The sequence below is a fragment of the Prionailurus viverrinus genome, chromosome B4, assembly GCF_022837055.1.
Source record: "Prionailurus viverrinus isolate Anna chromosome B4, UM_Priviv_1.0, whole genome shotgun sequence".
Taxonomy (NCBI): Eukaryota; Metazoa; Chordata; class Mammalia; order Carnivora; family Felidae; genus Prionailurus; species Prionailurus viverrinus.
Genome location: NC_062567.1, coordinates 75,475,209 through 75,498,230, shown reverse-complemented (window position 1 = coordinate 75,498,230; position 23,022 = coordinate 75,475,209). Strand labels below are relative to the sequence as shown.

The following is a 23,022-nucleotide window of genomic DNA, read 5'->3' as shown; positions in this document are numbered from 1 at the left end:
TAATGGCCGCTGTCGCCTCAGTGTGTGTGTGTGTGTGTGTGTGTGTGTGTGTGGTCTCCCCTATTCAAAGAGCAGATTTATTTTTTAATTTTCCAAGATTCAGTAATACATGACTAAAAAGTCAAAACGTTCTGGGTAGAGTAATTCCAAGTAATTTATGTAGATACTCCACCCCCAGGAAGATGGGACCTTAACTCCCCGCTCCTTCAGTGTGGGCTTCATAGACTGACTCCCTTCCAAAGAGCACAGTATAGAAAGGGGGAGAAAAGAGTGGCATCTCAGGGAGAAACCTGACGAATATTACTTCAGTCAGGCGATCGAGGTTCCCTCAACCGTGATGAGTCATGTTCTCGGTATATAACCTTCACATGAAGTAATGAGAGTGGCGTGTCACCTCTGTGGTCTTCCTCCCGCAAACCTATAACCCCAGTCTCCTCATGACAAGAACAGTCCACAAAATACCCGATCAGGACTCCTCAAAATTGTCAAGGTCATCAGAAACAAGAAAAATCTGAGAAGGTGTCACAGTCGAGGGACATCGGCAGAGACATGACAGCTAAATGTAATGCGGTGTCCTGGCTGGAATTCCGAACAGAAAAGGGACATTAGGAAAAAACTAAGGAAACCTGAATAAAGTTTAGACTTTTGTAATCGTAATGTATCAATATTGGTGCATTAATTGTAACAGATGTACTACATTCATGGTAATCATAGAGGTCACCGAGTGTGGGGTATATGGGAGCCCTGTACCAGCTTTACAACTCTTCTGTAAATCTAAAACTGTTCTAAAAAATAAAACTCATTTTTTAAAAAGTCAAAAGTTTCAAAAAGGTATTCAGTGACAAGTTTCCCTTCTACCCTTGGTCACTTGTTCAGTCATCTTCCTGAGCAAACTGCCATGTTTCTTCCCAGGGAGGTTCCAGTGAGGGAGTCTGGCTTCCACAACTAGATGGCTGGCTCTGAATCTTGAAAGAGGAAGAAAAAATACCCAGGGGTGCCTGGCTGGCTCATTCAGTGGAGCATGAGACTCTTTCTTGATCTCGGGGTTGTGAGTTTGAGCCCTATGTTGGGTGTGGAGAGTACTTAAAAAGAAAATCTTTTAAAAAAGGAAAACCTGAGGGGCACCTAGGTGGCTCAGTCGGTTGAGCGCCCGACTCTGGATTTTGGCTCAGGTCATGATCCTAGGGTTGCGGGATGATGGTGCCCCCTGCCCGGCTCTGTGCTAAGAGTGCTGGGATTCTCTCTCTCTCTCTCTCTCTCTCTCTCTCTGCCCTTCTCCCACTCATGCTCTCTCTCTCTCAAATAAAAAATTAAAAACATTTTTAACTGGTGAAAAACAATTTTAAATAAGGCACACATGAAAAATTACTAAGTGCCTTTCAAGATATTAAAACATTTTTTCTTAAATTTTTTAACATTTATTTATTTTTGAGACAGAGAGAGTCAGAGCATGAACGGGGGAGGGTCAGAGAGAGAGGGAGACACAGAATCTGAAACAGGCTCCAGGCTCTGAGCTGTCAGCACAGAGCCCCATGTGGGGCTTGAACTCACGGACTGCGAGATCATGACCTGAGCTGAAGTCAGACGCTTAACCGACTGAGCCACCCAGGAGCCCCAAAACAAACATTTTTTTTAATGTTTATTCAGTTTTTTAGAGACAGAAAGCGAGCAGGGGAGGGGCAAAGAAAGAGGGAGACACAGAATCCAAAGCAGGCTCCAGGCTCTGAGATGTCAGCACAGAGCCCTTATGAACCAAACCTGTGAGATCATGACCTGAGCTGAAGTCAGACACTTAACCGACTGAGCCACCCAGGTGCCCCTTGTCAAGATGTTTTAGATCACTGGCTAATAACCCCACCTATGGGTCATCCAGGGGAAGTAATTTTGTCTGACATAGTATTTACTATTGATTAGGGCCCAGATTTTCTATAGGAAGTTAAGAGGTTAACCTGTAGAAGACTGATAAGTAGCAATTTATTTTTGTCTGGCAGAAAAAAAAAAAAGTTATGGTGTTATTGCTGGGTAAGAATTAACTTTTTTGTACCTAACTTTTCAATCTCATTCCGGGATTCGTATTTCCACTGTCAGTAATGGGTTTTCGTTTCCTCCTTTGATCCTTCATTCATCAAGTACTTAAATACATCTTGGTACTCCCTATATATTTGTATTGGTCAAGTTTATCTTGGTGCAGATTTTACATGGACGAGTAGTAGCATGCCATACATGCTGTTCCACCCCTTGATGACTTTCACTTAATACCTCTTAGAGATAGTTTCATATCAGAACGTAAAGAGCTTCCTTACTTGTTTTACCACTGTATAAAATACATCATATGGATGTATACTTATCACAGCCATAAGCAATTTAGCTAGTCCCCTGCTGATGGACACTTAGGTTGTTTCCACTCTTAGTATCGCAAACAGTGCTGTGTGGACAACCTCCTGAGTAGATTAGAGTAGAATCATTTGTACAGATCTGGATGGGAGAGCAGAAGGGGCTCCAGAGGGCAAAGGAGCCTTAGGGAGGGACCTGATCACCTGCTCCCAGCCTGGCCTAGCCCATCTTTCCCTGACTTTGTGCCTGCCTGGCCTCCTCCTCCTGCTTCCTCCTCTCCATCCTGAGCTCCTGATATCTCCAGATAGGAAGGGCCAACCTTCGATTCTCTCCAGGCCTGGACTCTGGCTTGTGCTGTCTGGGCGATGAGGGTGCCTTGGAGAGGCGGATCTTGGGGGCTTGGGGCCTGGGGCTGCTATTGTCCCTGGGCTGTAGCCACTGAGGGCACATACTCAACACGCCCTGAGGGCTCTGGTAGGGGATGAGGGCCCGGGGGCCAGGGGCCACCTGGGGGGGCTGGGGATCTGGGGGCGGGGGAGGGGCAGTGCCTAGCAGCTCTGGCACAGACTTGCTTCGGGTGCCCAGTGCAGGTGGGTGCTCAGGGCACAGGGTGTGGCAGGCAGTGGTGAGGAAGGGACTGGCCAGGCTGGTCGTGATGGTCACAAGGTGGTCCAGGACACCCCCCTCCTGAGGAAACCGGGCAAAGGGGAGGCTCAAGGTGGCCTGGAGTCGCTCTAGAAGAGATGGGGCAGCCTGGGCCTGGGCCTGGGCCTGGGCCACGAGCCCAGGCAGGGCTGGCCACTCGGGCTGGTAATGCTGGCTGAGCTGCTCTATCTGGGGGCGCCGCAGCAGCTTCCGGATCCTTTGCACGGTGTCGAAGCTGTCAGTCAGCACTGCCCACTCTAGGGCCGTCTTGCCCCGGACAGGATCCACCGCTGTCAGCTCAGCACCTGGGAGGGGGCACAGGAGTGGTGTGTGATGGGACAGGGATTGGTGAGTTGCAGAAGGGCACACTCTTTAGCAGCAGGTCTGATTGGGATCAGATGAAAAACCAGAGTCCCACCCCGTCGCAGCTGGAATCCGGGAGCCATCAGTGGCTATAGCCTAGGGACAGTACCAGTCCCGGATCCCAACTTCCCAGTATAATGAAGGTGTTGGCTTTCTCTGGGATGCCTTCCATGTCTGACAAGGCAGGGTTCCAGGGACACGATGATGTGTAGTTGGGGCATGTGGCTGCGTGGGACATGCAGGGACCCTGGGTGGCTCAGTCAGTTAAGCGTTCAGCTTAACTGGATTTTGGCTCAGGTTGCCATCTTGCGGTTCGTGGGATCGAGCCCCCAGTTGGGGCTCCATGCTGACAGTGCAGAGGCCGCTTGGGATTCTGTCTCTCCCTCTCTCTCTCTCTCTCTCTCTCTGTCCCTCCCCTGCTCATGCTCTCTCTCTCTCTCTCTCTTTCCCTGTCTCTCTCTCTCAAAATAAATAAATAAACTTAAAAAAAAAAAAAAAGACTAAAGAAGAAAACTGAAGTCCAGAGAGGGGAAAAGACTTCAGAGGGACCTGTTGGGGGTCTCCGAACCTGGAATAGAATAAGATCTCCTGGGGTGCCTGGGTGGCTCAGTCAGTTAGGCATCTGACTTCAGCTCAGGTCATGATCTCATGGTTTGTGAGTTCGAGCCCCGCGTCCGGCTCTGTGCTGACAGCTCAGAGCCCGGATCCTGCTTAGGATTCTTTGTCTCTTTCTCTCTCTGCCCCTCCCCCACTTGTGCTCTGTCTCTCTCTGTGTCTCAAAAATAAATAAATGTAAAAAAAAAAAAAATTAAAAAAAAAAAAAGACTAGAGATCTCCTGAGCCAATAAAGGGGTGGTGTGCAGGTTGCTCAGGACAGGGGGAGGCCCGAGCTGCACCTTCTGGGCAGGTGGAGTGGGGCCCTGCTGGTTCCCACTCCCCATTCTTCTGTTCATCAGCACACCCCTCGAATCCAGGTGGGGGGAGAGCAGTCAACTTGGGACAAAAGAGGTGTGTGGAGTTTCCTCCTTTCGCACCCCAGACACAGTTAGATGGCTTGGGGAAGGGAAGAGCTGGAGGCAGGGGTCCCCCAGGGTGATACACAGAGGGCAGCCCCACCTCAGGAAGAGTGAAGGCCCAAGACCGCACGAACAGTGTGAACTTCACTCCAGAACAACCCCACGCAGCCACATGCCCCAGCTACACATCATCGTGTCCCTGGAACCCTGCCTTGTCAGAGATGGAAGGCATCCCAGAGAAAGCCAACACCTTCATTATACTGGTAAGGCCCAGAGAGGGAAGCCATCTGTCCCGGGTCACTCAGCTAGTGACAGAGCCCGGACCAGAACCCAAGTCTGGTTCCAGATAGCAGCCTTTCTTGTTTTTCCAGCCGGTCTAGGTTATCCTCCCTAGACCAACATTCACCATGGAAATAGAGCTATCCAAGAGCTAGACTTTGTTGATTGTGAGAAGCTCAAGCACACTCCCCTCCTCCAGGAAGTTGGCCTAGATTGATCCTCCATCTCCACTTCTCTCTGCGACTATACAGCTGACTTAGTGTCAGGCTGGAGAGCTTGGGGAGGGACCGGAGGTCACAAATCCCGGTCCAGACCCCACGCACCTGCCAGGAGGAGGGCCGCCACACATTCCGAACGGTTCCGAATGGCGGCCTTCATCAGTGCCGTTAGCCCCCGCTGGTCCCGGCGCTCCAGGTCCAGGCCTGGGTAGTAGTTGAGCAGGAGACTCACCAGAGGCACATGACCTGCGAGGCACCAAGGACAGAGCTTAGCTGTCCCGGAAAGAGAGTGATGATGCCCCAAACACACCCTCCACCAAGCACAACAGTGTCCATGGTGGGAGAACCTTATACAAAAAGTGTGGGGTTGTGGCTCCATCTGAAGTGGGGGGGGGGGGGAATGGTAGGAGGTAAGGTCAACAGTCTGTCACCTGCTTGGACAGCCAGCATGAGGGCTGTGTCCCCTTCCTTATCCTGCTGGTTCACATCGAGGAAAGGGCAGCGGCTGAGCAAGGCCACAACATTCTCAAAACCGCGGTAGCAGGCGACCATAAGACCTGTCTGGGGGAGGGGCAGCTCAGCTCCTGCTCTCTTTTCCAGGATCTCCTTGGGGCCCCTGTGCCCTCTAAATCCACACCATTCCCAGAGATGTCCCAGCCTCCAGGAAGACGCACCCTGGCTCCCTCCCTCCCTCCCAAGGATGCAGGCACTGAATGAGAGGCGCTGGGGACTCAGAGTTGCACCAGCTGCCCTGGGGAGCACCTGGGGTGGCTCACCCTCCCATTGCCATCCACCTGGACGGCCTCGTCCGGGGAGACCCCACCATCCAATGCCGCTTGGAGCTGGACAGGATCATTGCGGACACAGGCCCAGTACAAGGCCCCCAGACTGCAGCCTGGGGCAGGGGTCTCGCTGCCAGGGCAGGACGATGTCTCCGACATGTCCGGCCCTCCCCGGCACAACGGCCGCTCTTCCTCTTCCAGCCCGGGGGGGGGGCAAGAAGACCCGTCGCTCCGCCTCACGCGGGTGCCATCTAGAACACAGAATGGAGGGGAGCAGTGTCTCCCTGTATCCCAGGGTGGGGTCCCAGCACCCCACCCACCTTATGAGAAGACAAGTTGTGGGCCGGGGCCCTAAGAGGGCAGCAGCGTTCGCTGGGAGGATCCCAGCGAGAGTCAAGGAGAGGGGTGGTCTTCCCTTTCCCGCAGGACCTTACCTGGCGGCGTGTGGAGGTTCCCCGGGAGGCAGCCATTGCCGGGGGCTCACAGCATCCCGCAGACTCCCGGGAGCACACTCCCCGGGTCTCCGGGCCGGCCCGACGGGGACTCTCTGTCCCCAGAAAGCAGCGCAGGTAACAGATGGCTGGACTTACGGAACGAGCTGCTGCAAACACCCCGGGGCTGAGCTGGATCAAGCTGGGTTAGTAGGGGATGGGGGGTCGGGAGGGGCGGGTGCTCTCCTCCCCCAGCGACCCGGACCCGCCCTGGAGCCGGCCCCGAGTGGGCGGGGCCCGAGTCACGGTGGCTCCTCCCCCAGCTCCTCCTGCACCAAAAACACACCCTTCCGAGGCTGGGACGGGGGGAGAGGGGTCGCGAGGTGTCCCCCACCCAACCCCGGAAAGCCCGAAGTCCCTTTCCCTTCCGCCAAGCGGGGGTGCTGGAAGGAGAGGGTGCAGGGCAGATGTCTCCCTGAATAGGGGCTGGGACTGGAGGAGGTGGGGCTCCGGGGGGTCCCCCGGACCTATTCTTTTGAGGTTCTGGGGAAATTAAAACGTAAAGAATTGCCTAATTAGGAGTACATAAATTATGATGGGGGCTCCTGGGTGGCTCAGTCAGTTAAGCATCCTACTCTTGATTTGGGCTCAGGTCATGATCTCACAGTTTGTGAGATCCAGCCCCCTTCCAGCTCCAGGCTGACAGGATGGAGCCTGCTTGGGGTTCTCTCTCTTTGCCCCTCCTCTGCTCGCTCTCTCTCAAAGGAAAGAAATAAACTTAAAAAAAAAAAAAAAAAAGAAACCATGACATAGTAAGTTTCATGGACTAGTTTTGGTATGGTAAATTAAATACAAAATATTTAAATTGCATTAATATTAGATAACTGAATGAAATTAGTTATAATTATTTATCAATAATTATTAAATCATTCTTTAAACTAATACTAAATATTAAATTTAATCGGTCAGTTTTGGACCTCAGTTGTAGAAAATTGAGCCAACCATATTCCTCTGTTTATATCACTCCCACGATCAGCATGTACAAGATCTTTTTTTAAATTTTAGTTTATTTGAGGGGTGCCTGGGTAGCTCAGGCTGGTGGGCGTCTGACTTTGGCTCAGGTCATGATCTCACAGTCTGTGAGTTCAAGCCCCGCGTCAGGCTCTGTGCTGGTCTCCGTGCTGTCAGTGCGGAGCCTGAAGCCTGCTTCGGGTTCTGTGTCTCCCTCTCTCTCTGCCCCTCCCCCACTCAGGCTCTGTCTCTCTCTATCAAAAAATGAATAAATGTTAAAAAAAAATAAATTTTAGTTTGTTTGGTTTTTCTCTTTCATCCCTGATCCCTACAGCCGATTCTTCTCATCCTTCCGTTTACCAACTGGTACTTATATATCCTTGAAAATGTACATTGCATTAGAAAAAGTAGTGTTGGGGGCTCCTGTGTGACTCAGTCTGTTAAGCATCCGACTTCAGCTCGGTCATGATCTCACAGTTTGTGAGCTCGAGCCCGTGTGGGGCTCTGTGCTGACAGCTCAGAGCCTGGAGCCTGCTTTGGATTCTGTGTCTCCCTCTCTCCTGCCCCTCCCCCGCTCATGCTCTGTCTCTCTCTCTCTCTGTCGAAAATAAATAAAACATTAAAAAAAATTTTTTTTTTAGGGGCGCCTGGGTGGCGCAGTCGGTTAAGCGTCCGACTTCAGCCAGGTCACGATCTCGCGGTCCGTGAGTTCAAGCCCCGCGTCGGGCTCTGGGCTGATGGCTCAGAGCCTGGAGCCTGTTTCCGATTCTGTGTCTCCCTCTCTCTCTGCCCCTCCCCCATTCATGCTCTGTCTCTCTCTGTCCCAAAAATAAATAAACGTTGAAAAAAAAAAATTAAAAAAAATTTTTTTTTTTAAAAAGTAGTGTTGGGGGGCGCCTGGGTGGCTCAGTCGGCTGAGCGTCCAACTTCAGCTCAGGTCACGATCTCGTGGTTCACAGGTTCCAGATCCGCGTCAGGCTCTGTGCTGACAGCTCAGAGCCTGGAGCCTGCTTCAGATTCTGTGTCTCCCTTTCTCTCTGCTCCTAACCCACTCGCTCTCTCTCTCTCTCTCACAAATAAATAAACATTAAAAAAAATTTTTTTTTTAAATAGTGTTGGGGCGCTTGGGTGGCTCAGTCAGCTGAGTGTCAGACTCTTGATTTCCCCTCAGGTCATGATCCCAGGATCCTGGGACTCAGCCCCGTGTCTGAGCTGAGCTCGGAGCCTGCTTGGGATTCTCTCTGTCTCTCCCTCTGCCCCTCTCCCACAATCGTGTCCTCTCTCTCTGTAAAATAAAAAATAAAAAAGGTAGTGCTGATGTATGAATGTTTTAACCAACACCTTAGAACTGTGTGACAGAGCTCATTCTGTTTTTTTTTTTTTTTTCACCCCACGCTGTTTTTGAGATCCACTCCTCCTTGCTTTCTGTGCTGTGTGCTAGTTAGGAATGTCTTGGGTTGTAAGTAACCAAAAGCTGGCCTCCAGGTGTGGTGGGCACCAACATCGATTCCAAACTCCCTTTCAGAGTTTCTCCTGAACTACCGAAGGGAAAAAAACTAAAACGACACTTCCTCGATTCCCTCGCGTTAGGAATCTGTGATTTAGTTTCTGCTCTTGTGCAAGACATAAATTTGGAACAGAGCTAAATACCATGGGACATCTGTTTTGCTGTCACAGATCAGGACAGATGCAGTAGGGCTCTGGTGAGCAGCTTCCTGATTCATCGGCTTCCTGTAGCAGTGACTGCTGCTTCCCGATCACCGGCAGAGGTCATGTGCTTGTCGAAGCTGGGAGTTGTTTCTGAACCTAGAACGTGTTTCTCCATTCCTTTATGTTGCCAGCAGCCAGATTTATTTCTGTTGTCTACGGCTGAGCCCTAACTGACACAAATGGCTTAACTAAATAGGGGTTTATTCTTCACACAAGATTAAGAAGTTCAGGGATAAGCTGTTGGTGTTGATATAAACTAATGATGGCAGGGGCCTTCTCTGGGAGTCTCTTGACTTTTCCTCATGGTCACAAGATGGCTATGTACTTCCAGCCACGACAGTAAAATGTGGTGAACGCACACCATGGAATTCTATGCAGCAGCTAAAAGAAATCTAGTAGATTATGTGTTAGACATCACTCATCAGATGGCACAATCCCCATCTCTCACCCCCGTCTCTCTAATCACTTTTTAGTTAAATGTGACCACGTAACACAGTTTTGGCCGGCAAAATACAAGCAGCGGTCTGATGGGTGACGCTCCTGGGAAAATCTTTGCTCTCTTGCTAAAAGATATGGGGCATACTTTTTATCTCGGTCTTTCTCCCCTCTTCTTCCCTCTGCATAAAATTGCACCGTTGTGGGGAGCCTGAGTGGCTCAGTCGGTGGAGTGTCTGACTTCAGCTCAGGTCATGATCTCACGGCTTGTGGGTCTGAGCCCTGCGTCAGGCTTTGCGCTGACAGCGCGGAGCCTGCGTCAGATTCTCTGTTCCTTCCCTGCTCCCACTCTCTCTCTCAAAAATAAATAAACATTAAAAAAAATTGTTTTTAATTCCACAGTGTGCATCCATCAGATTTGACTTCTCTGTTCTTCCAGTGTTGAACACCCAGTTGCCTCCAACTTCCTGCCACTACAAATAACGCTGCATGGGGCGCCTGGGTGGCTCAGTCGGTTAAGCAGCCGACTTCAGCTGGGGTCGTGATCTTGCAGTTCGTGAGTTCAAGCCTCGCGTCAGGCTCTGTGCTGACAGCTCAGAGCCTGGAGCCTGTTTCAGATTCTATGTCTCCCTCTCTCTGACCCTCCCCGGTTCATGCTCTGTCTCTCTCTGTCTCAAAAATAAATAAAGGTTAAAAAAAAAATAAAAAAACACAAATAACGCTGCACGAACATCCCGGAACGCATCTAGTAGGCTTGTGAGAGAGTGTCTCTGAGACTGCTAGGTCACAGGGCACATATATGCTTAATGACCAGGTATTGTCAGATTGCGCCCTATTTCTGAAGTGTGCCCACCAGCGATGCAGAAAAGCCTCCCTACATCCTTGGCCACGCTCGTAATTATCCAGCCTTCTAATTTTTGTCAATCGGATGGTACAGAACTAGAAGGTAGTATCACAATTTTACACCGGATTTTTCTGGTTATCGACAAGGTGAGCATCTTTCCAAATACCTGAAAGCCATGCTTGTGTCCCCTGCTGCAAACCGCCTGTTCCTAGCCTTTGTCCGATACTCTGTTGAGTTTTCTTATCTTTTTCTTATTGCTGTTTCAGGAATTCTTTTAATATTCTAGATAATAAACCCATTTTTAAATGTTTTTTTTTAAGTTTGTTTATTTATTTATTTATTTATTTATTTAGAGAGAAAAAGAGGGAATGAGTGGGGGAAGGGCAGGGAGAGGAGAGAAACAATCCCAGGTAGGCTCCACGAGCCCAATGAGGGGATGGATCCCACGACCCTGGGATCATGACCTGAGCCCAAATCAAGAGTTAGACACTCAACCGACTGAGCCATCCAGACGCCTCCATTGTCAAATGGGTTTTTAAGTGTCCCGACTGTACCACATACATTTTTGGAAAGTCATCAAAATTTCTCCTTATGCTTTGTGCCGTTGGGTCTTTGTTTAAGAACTTTCCACTCCAAGATCACAAAGATCTTCATTTCTTTTATTAATCTTGCAGTTTTATTCGTTTCTACTTTCCTGTTTTGGGGGGATAGAGAGAGAGAGTGCGTGGGCATGGGGACACAAGCGGGGGAGGGTCAGAGAGTGAGCGGGAGAGAGAGAATCTTAAGCAGGCTCCAGGCTCAGCATGGAGCACCCTACTTGGAGAATGATCTCATAAGCCTGAGATCATGACCTGAGCTGAAACCAAGAGTCAGACACTCAACCGACTGAGCCACCTAGGTGCCCCTGCAATCTTTTTTAAAAAATTTTTTAATGTTTATTTATTTATTTATTTATTTATTCATTTATTTATTTATTTATTTAAAAAAATGTTTAATGTTTATTTATTTTTGAGAGAGAGAGAGAGAGAGTGACAGAGCACAAGCAGGGGAGGGGCAGAGAGAGAGGGAGACCCAGAATCCAAAACAGACTCCAGGCTCTGAGCTGTCAGCACAGAGCCTGACGTGGGGCTCGAACTCAGGAACCGTGAGATCATGACCTGAGCCAAAGCTGGACACTTAACTGACTGAGCCACCCAGGTGCCCCTGCTATTTTGTTTTTAATAGTCTTTAATCCATCTGAATTTATTCTCATATACAGTGTGAAGAAGGGATCTGTTATGAATTGTGTGCCTGCTAAAATTCATATGTGGAAACCCTAACCCTCAATGTAACTGTATTTGAAGACAGGGCCTTTGTGGACGTCCTTAAAATTAAATGGGGGGGACCCTCCCCCTCCCCCGCTTGTACTCTGTCTCTGAAAAATAAATAAATGTAAAAAAAAATTTTTTTTAATTAAATGAGGTCATGGATTGGGGTCCAAATCCAATAGGGTTGCTGTCCTTTCAAGAAAAGGAAGAGACACCAAAGGTCCCTCCTGTTCTCTCTGTTCCTTTTTTCTTTTTATAATTAATTAATTAATTTTGAGAGGGGCGGGGGGGGGGCAGAGAGAGAGAAAGAATCCCAAACAGGCTCTGCAGTGACAGCGCATGACCCCTACGCAGGGCTCGAATTCACGAACCATGAGATCATGACCTGAGCCGAATTTGGATGCTTAACTGACTGAGCCCCCCGGGGGGGCCCCTCTCTGTCCCTTTCTTTCTCTCTCCCCACTGCCCTTGTCCCGTGTGAGATAGTGGAAAGGCCAAGTGAGGGCACAGTGAGAAATCTATGGTATATAAGCCAAGGAGAGGGTTCTCACCAGAAGCCAACCCTGTTGGCACTTTGGTCTTGGACGTCCAGCCTCCAGAACCATGAGGAGATACATGTCTGTTGTTTAAGCCATCCAGTCTGTGCTAACTGTTGGGGCAGTACAAGCAGCCTAATGTACAATCCAGCTTCGTTTCTCTCCAGTTAGTGAGATGACCCCATCTATGAGACAGTTCTCTCTCCCTTGATGTCTAGTGTCACCTCTATGGTATACGAACTGCGAATTCCTTTTAATGTTTCATGCTGTGTTTGAGTTCTCTGACGTCACCTTTTTAGACTGCTCTTCCGCGAAGGCCCCCTTGATTGTATTACTCTAGCTTTGGGGTCTGCCTGACTGCCTGACAGTGGGGTTCTCCATGTTCGAGTTTCTTTTTCAAAACCGTTTTTTATTCTTTCATATAAACTTGCAAACAGGTTTGCTTTCCTTTAAAGCTTGCCTTTTTGCTCTTGCTGCCTTTAAAATCTTCTCTTTGTCTGTGGTGTTCTAAAGTTTTACTCTTGGGGCGCCTGGGTGGCTCGGTCGCTTAAGCATCCGATTCTTGGTTTCGGCTCAGGTCATGATCTCACAGTTCCCCATCTGAGGCCCACCTTGGGCTCTGTGCTGACAGCATGGAGCCTGCTTGGGATTCTCTCTCTCTCCCCCCCCCACTCTCTTCCCCTCCCTGACTCACACTCCAGCTCAAGCGCATGCATATATGTGCACTCCCTCTCTCTCTCTCAAAATAAACTTAAAAAAATTTTTTAAATAAAGTTTTACTCTTATGTGTAGGCATGAATTTCTTATTGTTTATCTTTCTTCAGATGTTGTATCTATCCCGCTTTTGGATCTGTAAATTGTCATTCATCAATGCTGGAAAATTCTGAAAATCTCCCATTAAGTTCACCTTGCCTCTGTCAAAGATAGACTGTGGATATTGTGGGGTGGCTGCCTGGCTCAGTCGAAAGAGCATGAGCCCCTTGATCTCCAGGTTGTGAGTTCGAGCCCCATGTTGGGTATAGAGATTACTTGAATAAATAAAACTTAAGGGGTGCCTGGGTGACTCAGTCTGTTGAGCATCCGACTTCAGCCCAGGTCATGATCCCATGTTTCGTGGGTTTGAGCCCTGCATCAGGCTACGTGCTGACAGCTCAGGGCCTGGAGCTTGCTTCGGATTCTGTGTCTCCCTCACTCTCTGCCCCTCCCCCACTCTGTCTCTCTGTCTCCCAAAAATAAACATTAAAATAAACAAATACATACATAAATAAAATAAAACTTAAAAAAAAGAAAAAGACTGGAAATTGAAGCTCAAGTTTGCCTAATTCAACAAATATTTTCAAAAATGTTTTTTAATTTATTTTCGACAGTGAGAGAGAGAGAGAGAGACAGAGCATGAGCAGGGGAGGGGCAGAGAGAGAGAAGGAGACACAGAGTCCAAAGCAGGCTCCAGGCTCCAAGCTGTCAGCATAGAACCCGACATGGGGCTTGCACTCGTGAACCCCAAGATCATGACCTGAACTGAAATGGACCGCTTAACCAACTGAGCCACCCAGGCGCCCCCAACAAATATTTTCAGACTAAAGTAGATTCCATGTTTTGTTTCCTTGTCTGGGTTCCTGCCTTCCCTTAGATTTTAACCTAATAAATTCTTGCTATCTGGCCAGCTCTTCTAAGCTTTTAAAATAATTTGTATTTGTATTTTAACTAGCATTTTTAAAATAAATTTTTAAGTTTGTTTATTTATTTATTTATTCATATATTTAGAGAGCACAAGCGGGGGAGGGGGCAGAGAGAAGGAAAGACAGAATCCCAATCAGGCTCCATGCCACCTGCACAGAGCCCGATGCGGGACACGAACTCACGAACATTGAGATCATGACCTAAGCCGAGATCAAGAGCTTAACTGACTACACCAGCAGGCAGCCCTTAACTGGCATTTTTGCTGTTTTACTTGGGAATATCAGTCCGGAGTCTAGGCAGTCATGCTATTGGAAATAAAATTTCCTCTAATCCTAATTAATTAAAAAACAATCTAATAGGAATATGGGCAAAAGACATAATTAATTCATAGAAGAAATACAAACGGCCAATAAACATTTGTAAAGATGCTTAATCTCACAAGTAAGCAGGAAAAGGCAAATTAAAACAATAATGAAATATTATTTTGGGTCCACAGCTTAGCAAAAATTAAACATTAATAATATTAAGTGCTTACACTGTTGGGGGGAATGTAAATTAGTGAAGTATTTTTGGAAAGCATTTTGACAGCATCTTTCAAAATAACAAATGTACATACACATGAACCCAGAAATTTTGCGTTTAGAAATCTTTCCAAAACAGTACTTGCATATGTGAACAAAGATATACTGTATATACTTTGCAGCATTGTTTCTAATTGTAAAAAAAAAATTTTCTAACTTAAAATGTTCATTAGTAGAGGAAGGGCTTGAAAAAATATGAGATATATCACATGAGATTATGTATGCCTCCATTAAAAAATAATTAGATCCATATGGACTACTCTGAAAATATCCCTGAGCCATGTTGTTAATTGAAGAGGAAAAAAAAAGTGTGTGTGTGTGTGTGTGTGTGTGTGTGTGTGTGCGTGAGATTGGCTACTTACATGTATGCAAATGCATACAGAGGCCTGGAACAGTAGTTGTAAATATTGGCTGTACCCTGTACTCACTTAGTCACTTTAAAAACAATAGTATGAGGGGCGGGTACCTGGGTGGCTCAGTCAGTGAAGCGTCCAGCTTTGGCTCAGGTTGTGATCTTGAAGTTAGTGAGTTCCAGCCCGGCATCGGGCTCTCTGCTGTCAGCACAGAGCCTGCCTCGGATCCTCTGTCCCCCGCTCTCTCTGTACCTCCCCCACTTGTTCTCCCTCTCTCTCTCTCTCTCTCTCTCTCTCTCAAATAAATAATTAAATAATTAACAAACAAACAAACATTAAAAAAATACTGATGCCTGGTACCCACTCCGGAGATTCTGAGGTAATTAATCTGAGCACAACTTGGGTGATGGGATTCTAAAATCTCCCCATGTGGGGTGCCTGGGTGGCTCAGTTGGAAGAACATGTGACTCTTGGACTCAGGGTTATGAGTTTGAGTCCCATGTTGGGTATAAAGAGTACTTAAAATAAATAAATACATTTTTTAAATTAAAATAAAAAAGGGGCACCTGAGTGGCTCAGTCAGTTCAGCGTCTGGCTTCATCTCATGGTTTGTGAGTTCGAGCCCCAAAGCGGCCTCTGTGCTGTCCGTGCGAAACCTGCTTTGGATCCTCTGTCTCCCTCTCTCTGCCTCTTCCTTGCTTGTGCTCTCTTTCTCTCAAAAATAAACATTAAAGAAAAAATTAAAATAAAAAATAAAATCTCTCCATGTGATTCTAACATGTAGCCAAGTCCCAGGACTCTTGTAAATGACCTGTGTTAAAGCATCGCCGGGGTGCCTGGGAGGCTCAGTCGGTTAAGCCTCCGACTTCGGCTCAGGTTGTGATCTCACAGTTTGTGAGTTCGAGCCCTCCATGGGGCTCTGCGCCGACAGCACAGATTCTGTGTCTCCCCCTCTCTCTGCCCCTCCCCCACTCACGCTCTTTCTCTCTCCCTCTCTCAAAAATAAATAAACATTGAGAAAAAAAATTTTTTAAAGCGTTGCCAGTGGTTAATTTGAGGGAGAATAGGAATGAGGTGAAAGGAAACCCCATGTTTTCCTTTTTCAACTTCTATGATGTTTGAATCTCTCACCAAGATAATTACTACTTCAGGGTGCCTGGGTGGCTCAGTCAGTTGAGCATCCAACTTTGGCTCGGTCATGATCTCACTGTTTGTGGGTTCGAGTCCTGCCCTGGGCTCTGCGCTGACAGCTCAGAGCCTGGAGCCTGCTTCAGATTCTGTGTTTTCCTCTCTCTCTGCCCGTCCCCTGCTTGTGCTCTTTCTCTCAAAAATAAATAAACATAAAAAAAAATCATTATTACTTCATAACAAAAGGGGAAAAAGAATCACAAAGATTTCCCTGATTATTTCCTCCTCTTCCTCCCCAACTGCCTATATGTATGTATATATATTTTAAAGTAGTCTCTACACCAAACCTGGGGCTCGAACTCCTGCCCCCAAGATCCAGAATCATGTTCCACAGCCTGAGCCAACCAGGCACCCCTCCCCAATCTCTCTTGTACACAGAGTTCATCGCTTCTCAGTGCTGCCTCTAAATGGCACCCATTCATTCATTCATTCATTCATTCAATAACTATTAACTGAAACCTGCTTTGTGTCAACACATACTTTGGCTCTTCACACGAGTTATCATTAATCTTGCTCTTGGCTGTTTCCCTCACCTTGGTCGTCCTTGTCTCCTGTATCTAGCACAGTGTTAGCCACTCAGGAAATGCAAGTTCCCTGACAGTCTCTCCTCTGGCCTGAAGAGCCTCCCCCTCCCCACCTCCAGTGCTGTTCAGCAATGACTGTAAAGGCATAGGAGACTTTGATCTGTGCTGAGAGGCTCCAAGGACATCTAACTAGGTAAAAGGGAACTTCATTTCACATTTTGCTTTTCCAATTATCTTCCTCCAAGCCTAGAGAAGCTACCTCTGGTTCAGCACAGAGCACCCCCAGCCTCGGCAAGGGTCTTGTTCTGCAAGGCCACTCTCAGCCAGCAGGTGGCAGCCCTGGGCAGGAATTAGGGGAACATCCTCAAACCAGCGTTGAGGTTATAGCATAGGGTCCTGGGGTTGGGTGTAGGGGCAAGGTCTTGGCAGGGCAGGTGCACAGGAGGAGGGAGATGGGGTCCCATTTGGGGTCCCAAAGCATGGTAGACAGGGGATTTATTTTTGTAGATCAGCTTTAGCCAAGCTGACTGGATACTCAGAAGGTTTGTGAGGTTTCTTTTACCTTCTGCCTGCAGCAAAGCTGTTCCATGGTGCCCTGTTCAAGCTTCTGTCCTCAGGAGGACTGTATGCTTGTCCCTTCCTAACCCCCTTTCCGGTTCCCCAGGCTGGGTGTTGACCCTCCTTGTGCATGTCTTTGCTGTTAGGGATGATTGTGGTAGAGGGGGACTGGAGGTTGCTGGTTAATGCGTAAAATACGATGACATCCTGGGTGTTACAGGTACATTTCAGTCAGGGCCTCAGTGTGGCAGTATCGAGGATTAACCATGAGGGAACAACAGTACAGGCTATCAGGTTATCTTCCTTCTGATCTCTTAGCTGCTGGGGTCTTCTGATGGGGGTACACTAGAATGCTCTTTTCTTGCCACTCCAACTTCCTTCCCTTCAGTCTTGATCTCCTCACTGCCTTCTGTCTGTCCATCTTCTTTCTGCCTGCCTGACTTCACCTCTTCTCCATCTTTTCAGTTTTGATCTTTCTCATCTCATCGTCTGGATCTTTCCATCGTCTATCCTTCTAACACTCCCTTAAGCCCTGATCACATACATTGTCTGGAGCAGTGGCTTGAGTCTCTATCTGGTCCCTAACCATCATGCCATATCTCCAACCATCTAATCCTTTGGGCCAGGGTTTGCAGGAGTTTTGACTTGTGGAATTCAATCAGAAGGGAAGGGGAAGATTTGGGGAAAGTGTAGTGGCACATCTATAGAGAAAGAGCTCAGCAAACTCTCGAGTCAAGTTTGGAGCACAGGCCAGTCACTGGGAGGGAACCAAATGTACTGTCATCTCAACCTCTGGCTTTCTTCCAGGGTCTTTTTCCAGCACAAGCTCCCTATTCCCACCCTACAGGCCTGGTGGCAGGTATAGAGGGGGCCGGCAGTCAGTAGGGAAATGGCCTACCCCAGCTTAGGAACTAGACACGGGATAGGACCCAACATGGTGGGATAGAGAATGGAGGAGATGACCTCTGACCCCAGCTCTGGCCCCTTCTGGGGGTCCCGTGTGACCCGCCATAGGTCATGCCCCCTCCTCCCTTACCATATCTACATCACAAAACCCACAGCTCGTAACTCAATGCCAGCCAGGGAAGTCTGGGATTGATTTAGGGTCCCTTCTGACCAGTTCACCACCACTGGACTATGGCCCCTGGGGTGGAGGTGGGGATGAGGGTCATGGGTGAAGTTCAGGCAGGGGGTCCTGACGACCACTACATCATACCTGTTGCACTCTTAGTGGATGTGTTGGGGGGAAGGGTCCAAGCACAGGAGTTCAAGGTTCTCACTGACCAGCCCCTTCCTGGCTCAGCTCAGGGCCATGCCGCGGGAGCAGTGGACATGGCCTAGTAAGGATTCAGGGACAGTGTCCTCAGGATTCAGAGCCAAGGCATCCTACAAAACAGAGATTCTTGTTACCCACCAAGAGGGCGCTCCGATGGGTCCTAAGTGCCCCACCCCCAATCTCAGTTACGCTGAGTTACTCAAAGCCAGGTCTCCCCACCAGGAATGCCATAGCCCAAGGCCCACCACATTCTACATTTATATTTCTCCTGGTGCATTTCTTATTGTTCGTTTCCCTTCATCCACCTTTCCATTCTGGAGATACCACTGAAGAATTTCCTCTACTTGGAATATTTCAAACGTTTTTGACCATCACCCACAGTAAAATACATCTACCTCTGGCCCCAGGACACATGAACATCCACAGAACTAAAAGCAAAAGTTCTACGTAACATTGTACATGATGCTTTCTACTCTATTCCATTTTGTTGTTTAAAAATGATTTCACAGGGGGGTGGTGCCTGGGTGACTCAGTCAGTCAGTTTAGCGTCTGACTCTTGATTTCTCTCTTGCTTTTGGCTCAAGTCATGATCTCTTGGTTTGTGAGATCAAGCCCCACGTTGGGCTCTGGCAGCGAAGAGCCTGCTTGGGATTCTCTCTCTCTGCCCCTCCCCCCCCCCCAAGTGCTCTTTCTCTCTCAAAATAAATAAATAAACTTAAAAAAAATGATTTCACTGGGGCGCCTGAGTGGCTCAGTCAGTTGAGCATTCGACTCTTGGTTTCAGCTCAGGGCATGATCTTGGGGTTCATGGGTTCGAGCCCCCCCATGGGGCTCTGCGCTGATAGTGAGGATCCTGTTTGGAATTCTGTCTGTCCCCTGTCTCTCAAAATAAATAAACTTAAAAAAATGATTTCACAAACAACTAAGGGGCTGGCACTTACAGTTTATAAGTAACCTCTTATATTTTGACATCTTCACAAGCAGTAAAGCCCATTTTATAAAGAGAAAAATCCCCATTATCTTCATAAAAGCCAGTGAGAAGGTAAGGCAGGGTTTTTCATCAACCCATTTTATAGATGAGAAACACAGACACTGAGCGGGTTAGTGGACCTGCTTGAGATCCCCCCTCTCCGCACCCCCCCCCCCGCGGTGATTTTCTGAGATGGGATTCCAAGCCAGGTCGTCCATGTGCTGGTTTGCAGTTCCCTGTGCCCCCAAAGCTGCTCTCCCTCCCTCTCAGCGCCAACCCTCCCAATTGACTTCATTGTCTCTTTCCAGTTTGAAGGCCATCCCCTTCCAGGAACATGAGGGACAGAGCAGCTGAGTAATTCTGTTTTCTTGTCATCTGTTAACACTGCACCATCTGCCAGCTCTACCCTGGGCTCCTACCATCTCCGTGAGATGCCGGACGGCAGGGGGAGGGGGGGGCGGTAAGGCTGCTGCCGTCCTGGAGTCTGGACCTCCGGGCCCCCCTTCACCAGGGAACTCCGAATACCCACACAAGGTTCATTTTTCTGCTCAGCCCCAACAGCAGCGGGCTAGAATTACAGGGATAAGCAAGGGAGCGGAGCGGGATGGGAGGAAGGACTTCCTGACGTCACTGGCATAAAACAATAGGATCCACCCCTCCCCCACTCTCAGGGTCTTGTCTTCAGGCCTCCACACCTCCACCGTGGAGACGGTGATGCTTCAGAGCTGTGAGGGTGACCTGATCCCAAGCAGCAGAAGCCCTGCAAGCCGCTCAGGGTGAGGGCAAAGCAAGTCCATCTCACAGGGAGCCCAGGAAGATTTATGGGGCCTCGGGTGTGGCTGGCTGTTACTCAGCCTCTGACTTTTTAATTCCCCAGTCTCCTCACCCACCCCGCCTCCTCCCCAAGAGGGCCTTTGTGCAGGACAATGAGGAATCTATAAATTCCGGGGGACAGGGATGTGGGGGAGGGGAGCACTGGTCATTTTAGCTCAGCATCGACAGCAAAGGGTGGCCTCCATGGACCGGCCACGTCTCATCAGATCCGCACTAGAGCCCAGAGAGAAGGGTGGGCCACGCCTTACCACGGTCTTTAACAGATAAAGAAACTGAGAATCCGAGGCAAAAGGTATCTCTAGTCCCTTCATTTATTCCACCTTTCACTCATGTATTTATTCTCCTCTCTTACTCTTCCCCGGGGCCTTCCCTCACTCGGGCATTCACTCAACAAACACACGTGTTCACTCCACGAAAACCCACTGAGTACAAACTCGGTACCAGGGAAAGTCCAGAAGACACAACAACTGGTAAACCCTGGCCCACCCTGGAGGGGCACGCAGCAGTGGACTGTGACTCAAGAAGGGCCAAAGGTTGGCTCCAACCCCCAGCTTCTCAGGCTGGCAGCCTGCACCCTTGTCCTATTCCTTTCCAGCAACAACCCTCTGCGGCTGATGAAGTGCTTTCATGAGCGTTTTTAAATTTAATCCCAGTGCTGGCTCTGGCAGTTAGGTAGTATGTAGGCCTTCCCCAGTCTTTTGCTAATGTGGCCCCAAGAGGACAAGTGGTAGCCCAAGATCACTCCTCTGGTGGGGGGCAGAATACCAGGACCCAGGCCCTTGCCACTGCCCCACGGCTGTGGTTATACTCCTGGGTGCTGTGGGGATCCAGAGCACGGGCCTGGGCTGTGGCCCTACACTTCCTCTTCTACCCACTTGCCCAAACTAGCCGTGTGTCCCCCACCCCCACCCCCCATGCTGATCCTTCCCTAAACGTTCTGTCCTCCTGTTCCATTCTGTCTTCCTGCTCCACTTATTAAATGCCCCGGGTGCACCTGTGTATTTATTTACTCAACTCACCCATCTGTTGTACAATAATAACCAACTCAGTGCTGATGATGCATGCATGTGTTTGCAGACTGACCACACATTCTTGTGTGTGTCCTAGTATGTCTCTGCTGAGGATATTAGTATCTACTTTGTTGTACAAATTAAATTAGTTAAGCTATGTAAAGCACTTAGAATAATGCCTGGCACATCGTAAATGCTCAATGAGTCTTGGCTGCTAAGTTTACTCATACTGGAAACCACAGGCCTGCCCTAATCTATGAGGCATTTAGGTGAAACATAGGTGAATACAGGGATTTGCCGCTGGCTTCTCCCAGGGAGGGGCCCCCTTCCTTCGAAGTGACCAAATGGATTAGTATCCAGTTCATTCCCCAGGGACTCCTGCATTCCTTAAATGCGTGAAGTACGTTCAGCACCTCCTAGGTCTGTGCCAGGCATTGTGCTAGCAGAGAATAAGAAAGACACCTGCTGTCATCCTGGTAAGTGAAACAAACCACAAACCAAGTGAATAAAGAAGATAATTACAGAAAGCAGTTAAGTCCTGAAGAAATAGATACAGTTAAGTGACACAGTACACCAGGCAGTTGGGTGTGGGGCTGCTGTAGCATTGTGGTCAGGATTGATGGGGAGCTGACAACCCTGTGAAGGATCTGGGCAGAATGTTCCAGGCAAAGGGAACAGCAAGACCGAAGCCAGAGGTGGGGAAAAGCTTGTCAAGTTCAAGGAATAAAAAAGGCAGCCAGTGTGAGTGGCATCTGGGCAGAGGGGAGAGTGAACTAGGAGAGGTCAGAATAGGCAGGGGCAGTGTTAAGAAATTAGGGCTTTCCTCCAAGGGAAGCTACGCAAAGTTGTTAAACAGGGAGTGACATGCTCTTTTTTTTTTTTCTTTTTTTTTTTTTTTTTTTTCCTGATTGGTATTTTTAACATCCCCCTGGAAGCTGTGTGAATTGACGGTCAGGGTCCAAGAGAGCAGACAGAAGACTTTGCAGTTGTGCAAGGAGGTGATAGGGGCTGAGACACAGGAGGTGGGGAGCTGGGACTGATCCAAGATACATCTTAGAGACAGAAGGGACAAAATTTGCTAGTGGACTGGACAACAGGGGAGCGATGGGCGAGGAACTCAGGAAGAAAGAACCAGGGAAGCTCAATTGGTAGAGTCATCTCTGTCCTGAGCCACGAGTGTCCTCCAGCTCTCTTTGGCCCTGCCCCAGAGCCCCAGAAGCCTACTCTAGCCATTTACTCTCCCCCCTGTCTACAGTCAGCAGTCCTAAAACAGGGGCAGTCCAGACCCGCTCATCGGGACCCTTTGTAAGAAAAAGCCCCTTGCCTTCCTCCAGAAAGAGCAGCACCTGCCAAGATCCAAGGCTTGGACTTCAGACCCCTTTTAACCTCTCCACCCGGCCCTCGTTTAGATCACAACCCGCACAACCTTACAGCTCCCCTCTCCCCAGCCTGGACCACTGGTCCAACCTGAAAATCCTAGGAGCTTTGAGACCTGCGGGCGCTGGGCTTGTCGGGACACGGGCCTGCAAGCATTCAGGGGCCGGGAACGGGAAGGTGGGGCTTGGCTTTCCATAAGGGAATCTCCCAGCCGGTTCCCCGGGGGAAGGAAGTCCCCTCCCGGGCCGGCGCCCCGGCCCCGCCCCGCCCCGCCCCCCGCCGGCTAGCTGGCCGCGGAGGCGGCCGCCCCTCCCGCCCTGGAAAGCGCTCGCAGCCGGTCTTCCGGCCTCGGGCTACGGGCGGGGGAGGGTCCGAGCCGTAATTGCTGCCATCTGCTCCCTCCCCTCCCCCACCCCCGCCTGGGGGAGGGGCCGGGGCGCGCACCGCACGCCCCTCTGACGCCCGGCCCCCGAGGGGCGGGGGCTTCGGGTGCCTCGCGAACCCTCCTAGGGGCGAGTGCTGCGGGGGGGGTGGGGCATGGGGAGCGCGCCCGCAGCCTTTCGTGGGGAGGGGCCGAGGGGTCCCGAGCTGAAGGCACAGCGCTTTACCAGACACCGAAAACCAGCGTTCGGGTTCTGCCCCTCGCGGGGTCGGGACTCCAAAGGGTCCTGGGGGGCCCGCCCGCCTCTACTCACACGCGCGACGTCCGCACCGGTCTGTGGTTAAGGCCGGCGTTGGGACATTGACGCATCGATCTCTG

The 23,022-nt window shown here is 49.4% G+C and overlaps 1 protein-coding gene across 8 annotated transcripts; it reads right to left on the bottom strand.

The window, feature by feature from the left end:
- Positions 1-1,765: 1,765 nt before the first annotated feature.
- On the bottom strand, positions 1,766-23,022 carry ANKRD33 (ankyrin repeat domain 33). 8 transcript variants are annotated; one of them, XM_047868496.1, is made up of 7 exons: positions 22,958-23,022; positions 18,012-18,181; positions 6,072-6,238; positions 5,632-5,888; positions 5,287-5,416; positions 4,961-5,101; positions 1,766-3,284 (listed from the first exon to the last, which is right to left on the bottom strand). In XM_047868496.1, exons 4-7 carry the CDS (start codon positions 5,794-5,796, stop codon positions 2,554-2,556), a joined length of 1,167 nt encoding a protein of 388 aa, XP_047724452.1. In that variant the 5' UTR covers positions 5,797-5,888; positions 6,072-6,238; positions 18,012-18,181; positions 22,958-23,022; the 3' UTR covers positions 1,766-2,553. The 8 variants fall into 8 exon arrangements, with proteins under 8 accessions (XP_047724452.1, XP_047724455.1, XP_047724456.1 ...); XM_047868499.1 differs by lacking the exon at positions 22,958-23,022 and adding an exon at positions 22,353-22,427; XM_047868500.1 differs by lacking the exons at positions 6,072-6,238; positions 22,958-23,022 and adding an exon at positions 22,353-22,427.